The 8044-nt window shown below is 44.4% G+C and overlaps 2 protein-coding genes across 2 annotated transcripts; one reads left to right on the top strand and one right to left on the bottom strand.

Annotated features, from left to right (window-relative positions):
* The first annotated feature begins 977 nt into the window (after positions 1-977).
* Positions 978-3032, top strand: CCR75_008028 (uncharacterized protein). The gene is made up of 7 exons (XM_067966083.1): positions 978-1301; positions 1402-1525; positions 1614-1694; positions 1772-1984; positions 2047-2280; positions 2336-2512; positions 2594-3032. The coding sequence occupies exons 1-7, from the start codon at positions 1240-1242 to the stop codon at positions 2927-2929; spliced, it is 1227 nt and encodes a 408-aa protein (XP_067820438.1). The 5' UTR covers positions 978-1239; the 3' UTR covers positions 2930-3032.
* Positions 3033-3200: 168 nt separating this feature from the next.
* On the bottom strand, positions 3201-7630 carry CCR75_008029 (uncharacterized protein). The gene is made up of 7 exons (XM_067966084.1): positions 6823-7630; positions 6588-6756; positions 6419-6513; positions 6196-6340; positions 5913-6118; positions 5352-5839; positions 3201-5287 (listed from the first exon to the last, which is right to left on the bottom strand). Exons 1-7 carry the CDS (start codon positions 7519-7521, stop codon positions 5143-5145), a joined length of 1947 nt encoding a protein of 648 aa, XP_067820437.1. The 5' UTR covers positions 7522-7630; the 3' UTR covers positions 3201-5142.
* Between the last annotated feature and the right edge of the window lie 414 nt (positions 7631-8044).

The following is an 8044-nucleotide window of genomic DNA, read 5'->3' as shown; positions in this document are numbered from 1 at the left end:
GACTATTTCGTGGATCTTTCCTTCCTTTAATTCGGCAAGGAACAGATCCCACGACATCTCCGGGAGATTTACTATCTCCTCGGCAGATTTAAAGACTTGCCGGAGCACCTCAACTGAGGATACCTCCGCAATTTCGTCTTTGACGGCCTCGAACACCTCGTTCGAAGGCCCGTGCTCTTTAATAGGATCTGATCCAAAGGTCACTCGTTTAGACGTGCCTTTGATCGTCCTAATCTTTTGGGTACTCGTTCTTCGAGTCACCACGACCTTTGACTGGTAAGCGGGTGCCGTTGCTCTCCTGGCTAACGCACCCCTTCAGCCGCACCAGACTCTAGGCACTGTGCCGGTTTATGCGACGCTTGACTTCTGACAGCTCGCTGTCTACTGCCACAGGCTCTCGGCTTTGTGCAGGTCTATGGGACACATGACTACTTGTCATTGCCCTTAACACTACCCCAGTCTCCACGAGCTGGGTGGGAATTTGTGTCACCTGACATCCAGTCAGTACACTTTGAACTATACCAGACGGGGTGACGCTTGGCGTCATCCCTCCTAATGTGAATGCACCCATTTGCATCACATACACAAGGGTTGGTCACAAATGTGCACCACATTCGAGTGCTGGGTGTAATTACTATTATTTGGTAGTTGACCATCCCCTTAAGAACACCAAGTGTACTTAACGGGGACTGTGTAACATTAGGGCAAGTTTAGCCCGTTACAGTAATGTTCAGAAATCTTATCCATAAATAAGTATACAGACTAATAAACTGTAGATGTAAACAAAAGAGAGAGACAGATAAGATAAGATAAGATTTCAATTGCATGTTTAGTATTAGTTATAATTAAGTTAAAAGTTAACAGTTAAAAAGAAGAGATACTTAATTATATTAATACAGTTTTTATTACCCTCTCTAAGCTAGTTACCTTAAAGAGAAGTCTTCCTCTGCACGTACTAGTGTACGTGAAATAACGTTAGGCACCACTCGCAACTGAAGCAGTGCGAAGTGGACTTGTACTGAAGCAGTACAAGTCGTAGTGCCCCGTTACATAGAACCTTACAATTTAGACCTTGCCTTTCCTATTTACAGTAACATCCCCCTTAGATCGAAGCATGCCAGAATGATCACGTGTAACTCATCATTCGCATCCCTGGACAGCTTTTAATGAACAGCGTTTTGCTATCGCTCAATCCTTAAATTACATACGTTTTTCTTTAAATATTTTACAACGCGCTTGATGAACGAGGAGGCCCCACAGAAGAAGAGAGGAACGACCTGCGAGACATCTGCACCATCGCTGTACGTTAAATTATACAAACCGAGTAAATTTAAACGTTCGGTAGCTATTGCTATACATTTCGTTGAGAGCTTGCTACAATATTCTTGCTTGAATCCTTAGAACGGACCAGACATTTCGGGCCAGTCGCGTCTCCGGCTCGCGTACGATTGAGGTAGCGCTGGCGGAAATTCAAATTATCAAGCACAACATCTACGTCCAGCGCGAAGAGCGCTCACTGCCAGAGGTACGTTAATGTTCAGCAACCAAAGGTCATGCTATTTATCTCCTGAAGTTTGGATGGAAATAAAAATTACGCGGTAAATCTTTGTTAGGATGAAATTTCCATATGCTGCTGCACTCCACCGATGGACGCCTCCGAAATGGGGTGTCTCGATGGCTGCCTAAATCGTGCAGTAAGTATTCTATATAGCGTGTACATTCTGATCATTTGTGACTTAACTATCACCATTTTGTGTTGGGGTGCATGTAGGCTTTAGTAGAATGCATAGATGGTTTTTGCAAGTGTGGCGATCAATGCGATAACATGAGAATACAGTGTGGTGTCATGCCGTCAACGCAACTTATTGATTGCGGGAGAAAAGGCCTCGGAACGAAATTGCTAGAAGACATTAAAGCAGGCTCGTTTGTAGCCGAATACATGGGCGAGATCGTGACAGAACAAGAGTACCACATGCGACGAGTGGTACGCTTTATAAAATGTGTTTGCTTTTGTTGCATTGTTGAAATTGGTCACTGTCTTAAAAGCTGTATCATAATGAGAAGCATCGCTACATGATGGTACTAAGTGGCGGTGAAGTCATTGATGCCACACGTATGGGTGGGTGGGCGCGCTTCATCAACCACAGTTGCGAGCCAAACTGCGTGGTTGAGAAATGGGACGTCAATAGCGAAGAGCGATGCGCGATTTTTGCTATGCGCGATATCTTTGCTGGCGAGGAGCTAACATTTGATTACAAGTTTGAATCCTTTAGCAAAGCCGTACGCACAGGCTTATCACTTTAGTATTGATGCAGTCACTAACATGGTGTTTTAGGAGATAACGGAGTGTCTTTGCGAAGCACCCAATTGTCGAAAAGTGATTGGAATGAATAATCGAGTGAGCAAGCCTAGCAAAAAGCCTAAGAAAGCGGAGACGGCACAGCCGGTCAGAGGACCAAAGCTACTCGATCCTGTCATTGGACTTAAATCAAGGCCAGTTCATGGTGCAAAGGTGAGGGACGTACAGCGCGAATTCGGGTGTATAAGATTTTTTTTAATGCTTTCTTCTTCTGTTGTCTCTCCTTTCCATTAGAAAGCAGATGCTCTGATGCAGCGAATGGCACGGCAGCGCATACTAAGCAGCAGTGAAACTCGCATTTTGCGGCGGTCACACGTATTGCTGGAGCGGAATTTGACATGGCACATGGAAGACGATTTTGCGCACTTGGCGTTGCTGCCGTACTTTATTACGAAACAGTCGTCAATGCTAAGGCACACACCGGAGCTAAAGTATGTGCCCGAATTTTTCAATTGGAGAGACCTACCAAATTTCCCGAAAAAGATGCGTCACCTTAGTCGAGAGGAAAAGGTCGCTCGTCTGCGCGCCATCACGACGTCTTTACAAGCAAAGCCGATGCAGCATCCGTAGAAATTCTGTTTTTGGACAATCTCTATCCTCGTTTTTTACCAATAAGGCACGGTAATCACTGCATGTTTTTAATTGGTTGATAATAATATATACCCGTACCCTATGAGTGGAGAGCGCCTGAGAGCTAAAGCATCATTTCACGCACGCCCGCCGTCGGCGTCAAACTTAGCGAAAAGTAGACCCTCGAGGTTGGAGTTGCATAATATCGCTTAGGTACTTTGCCACATGATATATCGCTGCGGGTATCCTTGCATCGCAACTCTAACATCATTTCCATCGATAACTACATTCACCAGATAAAACGTGTCTGGATAGATCGCCATGGCGAGGAGCGATCGCATATTAAATACAGATGATGAATTACTTCACCATTGTGACTCTCGCACGATATGTCAGTGCCAGCCAAGTGCCGCAGAGACGCGTGAATTCCGCAAGGTGAGCGATTTTTGATTTTTTGGAGATAGCAGCTCACGGTGCCGTATTTGTGCTTGTGTGATAGCGGTGGTTGCTGCTGACGGATCTCGAGCGTTTCGAAGCGCTTAAAGGAGACGTAAATGAATTCTTGCAGACTACCTCTGACCTATTGCCGTGTCCGGGATGTCGGAAAAGTACTGAAACGCTTTTTTACAAGCTGTTAGATGGCGTCACTCGTGTACCGCAGATCATCAGTCGGTCTGGGTTGTGCTTTGACAAGGATATTAATAGTGTCCGACTCCATGAGTCATACGTAAACAATCCAGATGCTTCGTTTTCGCTCTTTTACCACCATGTGCGACAGGCTAACACGACGCTGGCTAAACCGATCAAACCAAACAGCAAAGCAGGAACATTACGCGCAAGATGTCAGCTGCATTCACAGCGAGTACGCGGTCGTCCGCGCCCTGCTGCCTTCGAGGCTCTGTGGCATAAATTGTCAGTGGATCATCAGCGACACCTTTCTCACATCGATTCGGACCAGTTCTTGACAGACTTGGAAAATTATTTGCGGCGTCATCGCTTTTGCTGTCGATGTAAAGAGAAAGTATTAGAAGCTTTTGATTTGCTTATTGGATCGAGCTGTAGTGAGGATGACTGTGACGATTGCGGAGGACTCGAGTGCTTGGAAAGACATCACGAACACAGCGATTATGGCGATGACCTACATTATACATCGTATATGTTTGACGAACTCGCATTTTCACGAGCCACAAATCAAATTATTGTGCCGTGTAATATTGATTTTATGTCGCAGCTTATGTCGCGAGCAGATCAGGAAGTTGTCGGAGACTGGGGCGATCGTCACGCACGTACGATTGCCGAAGCCCAAGACGAAGTTCTTATATGTTTAGGCATGGTGATTTGGGACAAGCTCCATAATTTGTGGACCAAGTCACGGTCAGAAAAGCGCTCAGAGGAGTTGCTAGTTCATTGTGTTGTGTCGACATTGCGCCGCAACTTTGATGTGGCAGTGGAGGCGCTACATGGAGAGGAGATGATTGAGCAATTATTGGCTGAGGAAGACGACGAATTTAGGAGGTTGGAAAAGAGAAAGGAAAAGCGCAAAGAGAAGAAGAAGAAACGAAAGTCAGCTTCAAAACAAAAGCAAGTGGTTCGGTCCGAATCGAGCAAGGGACAACAGACTAAAAAGCAGGACAGGCCGCAAACAAATATGCGCATGCAATCTGATAGCACAAATACAGTGACGTCTCAATCTTCGACAAGCTCTTTTAGTAGTCAAGGAGACGACGATGATGGTAGCACTTCAAGCAGATCCATTGACCAAGCGCGGCTACACCTATGTGACTCAACATGCGAAGAATCGTGCTTGCACGTAAATTGGACCTACGACGAGCGTATGGAGTGGCAATTGCTATCTTCCATGGGCTGGAATGCGTCGGATCAAATGAATTCATCTTTGCCGGAACTTGATGTGGACACAGACGACGAAAATCATGGCATTCCGGAAGATGAAATTCGTCTCTGGAAAGAGAATCGCTCAATTCTTGTTCGGCGTCGCATGGCCCAGCGACGAAAGTTGCAAGAGCGTTTTGACCAGTTTGTACTGCGTATGAATTCGTTGGACACGCAAAGCGTGTCTGTAAAGCCTTAGGAACTATACTAGCTCGCAATTGAGCAGTTCTTAGTGTTATAAAAATATATTGCGCTGCAAAGGAGATAAAACTATTTTCATTTTTACTTTAAACAACAACAATTGCAAGCAAGTCGCATTGAATTTACACTTTGCTGATCTCAGCCTCCAGAGATGTGATAGCACGGTCTACGGCAGCCTTATGGTTTGTGCATGCCACTAGAACATTCGTTATAGTATGTCGATTCTTATCGAGTAAAGTTTTGTAGGCTTCCGCCATTTCCACAGATCTGAAAAGCCAGCAATTAAAATAAACTGTTCGTAGACATCGCAGAAAATGCCGTAATAACTTACAATTTCTTGATGTCCGTAAGGCGTTGGCGGCTCATGGATTCTTCTTCAGTGAGATTGTCTTCGTTTGTAATATTTGTAATCGTCTTTTCCACTTCTTCGATTGCTGCTGTTTTACGTCGGAGATTTTCAGCTTGCTTCTCCCGCTGTTTAGGCATTTGCTCGACGTACTTTTTCACCTTTGCTTCCTGCTTTTTCTCCAACTGGATCTCATTGTTCAGCTCATTGTCACATTGCTGCAGCTTATTATCCTGAACGAGGGCCACGTCCAGCCCAGCATTAGCACACGCGATACGGTTTTGCTTTAATGTTAGGGCTGCTTGACGAACTTCTGTCTTCAGATAATGCGTCAGCTTCTGCACCGCTTCAAGCTCCTGTAAATCAGGATCTAGCTCTAGCATATAATCAAAGTTTAGAGAATACTTCGCAGTATTTGGAATAATCTTTAACTGCTTGCAAGTATTTATATACTTGTGAATCTGAGCATCAAGCTATCCAGTATTTATCCAAACATCAGAATAATGACGTTAAACACAAACTTGGTGTTGCAACACAGTAACGTACATCGTCTCGAATTTCTGCAGCACGATTCTCGTCATTCTTGATACGTTTCTGAAATTCGAGCTGACGCGCAAATACTTGATGAAGCTGCTCTGTCAGTCTCATCCGTTCTTGGCCTATTTGCTCCATATCGTGTGCAGATAACTCTTGGTTGTCGATACGAGTCTGGAGTTTCTGAATTTCCTCTTGGCGGACAGCTAACTCTTTATCTATAATGATCAATACCGGTTAGTATAATGCTACCCTCAAATGAGTGCTCGGCTTTGAGCCAGAAAACCTTCCATACCGAATGAATGCTGAATCCCGACAAGAGACTCCATTTTCTTCTCTAACTTTAGCTTCGCCTTTTCATAGCCTTTAACGATTTTTCGAAACTTGGATAGGTCACTCTCACAGTCAGATTTTTTGGAGTGGAGCATCGACAATGCGTTCTGAACACATACCCCAAGACAGCATAAAAGCTAAGCTACAGATATATCACTAACGACATTCAAGACTCCAGTTCATACCTTGTCCCTTCTCGCCTTCTCAATCTTTTTTCTAAATTCTTCTCGCTGCAGCTCTAACTCGCTAGTCTCTTGTTTAATCAGTTCGTTTCGCGCAACTTAAAAATGTATATAATCATTAAGTATTGTCGACTTTAGCTAAAGCTTTAACCATAACGTCAAAAAGACTTACTGAGTTTTTCCTGCTCTTGGATTTCTAATGCATCGTACTTGTCATCTTCACCCGCTAAGAAAGCGTGGTAAGAGGCGTCCAAATATCTGAAAAATTGTTTGTCTCCATTTTCGAAATCATTTTCATCATCCCGATCTGGCTCGTTAGCCTGCTGAATAGCCTCATCGTACTAACAAGATTAATTAGCAATATTAAAGTAATCACACAGCAACAATAGCACGCAATGTCGACGTACAGTAAGCAGCTCAATGAGCCAAGAGATGGATAGCAGCAGCGTCGGCCACGTATGAGGCGTGCCTACAGCCGATAGTGACGTTTTACTGATATGAATTGGGTATCGAAGATTACGGAATTGAGTCACGACATCCTCCTCAAATTTGGTGCCAAACTCGAAAGTAGAATCAACTAATTTAAACAAGAATAGAATCATGTGGCAAAAATCCTTTTTTGAGGGACCCCGCCGCAGCAAAGCCGGCGGGAGCGTTTGATCATACATGTGCTCGCTCAAAAACTCCACAAGTGTTCGCACACAATTGGTAAGGAACGAACGGTCTGTGACAGGCCGGGGGTCTAGTACCCGCGAGCCACTCCGACTTGAAACCGATCCGCGCGAGCTGTAAGTGCTGTTGCGTCGGGTGTTTCCTATAGACTGACGCGGATTTACAGAAGCCCGCGGACCTATCGGGGGTCGCCGTGCATTGTTGCCAGCGGCGGTAGACACACGGCGAGATACGACCCCGATGGACTGACGCTCCGTCACCCCATTGATTTTACTAGGATTGGACACTCGCGTAGACGGGTGCCGAAGAGCGGGAAAACGCGTGTTGAGCTGCGAGGACGATACGGGTCCTAGCGTCGTGCGCCGCATCGGTAAAATCGTTTCGGAAGAATGTTGGTCACAAGTATTATTTCGGTTCGCCCACGTTTGTATCATTGCTATTATATTTTAGGGAAAAGTACGAAAATACCCCTGACAAATGCAGAAAAGACGGAAATACCATTGTACTTTTATAAATGACCAAAATGCCCCTGGCAATAGCCTTTATATATATACACGAAAAACCGTTGCGCACAGGAGTGTGGACGTGTGCAATTGCCAAAATCAATTTGACAAACAGAATTGAAAATGAGAGAAGGTTACCCCAGCATAGAGCTCACCTTCCCGGTTCTGCGCAAGCACCACGATTGTAACGGGGTGTATCGTTACATGAAATTTACACTAAAAGGTTGTTAATTAATATATTATCTAAAAGGTAGATAATATTTGGAGGATATTACTTTATATAGTAATGTCCTGATTTCTTATCCATAAATAGGTATAGACCATTATGTCTACTTATTCCGCAGACTAATCAGCTGTAGAAGCAATCAAAGAGAAGATAGATAAGAATTCATTTACATGTTTAGTATTAGTTTATAGTTAAGTCAACATTTACAAAGATAGATTAACAAGACAC

Source organism: Bremia lactucae, linkage group LG1 (assembly GCF_004359215.1).
Source record: "Bremia lactucae strain SF5 linkage group LG1, whole genome shotgun sequence".
Classification (NCBI taxonomy): Eukaryota; Oomycota; class Peronosporomycetes; order Peronosporales; family Peronosporaceae; genus Bremia; species Bremia lactucae.
The sequence above is the reverse complement of the archived record's forward strand: the minus strand, read 5'-3'. Positions and strand labels throughout refer to the sequence as shown.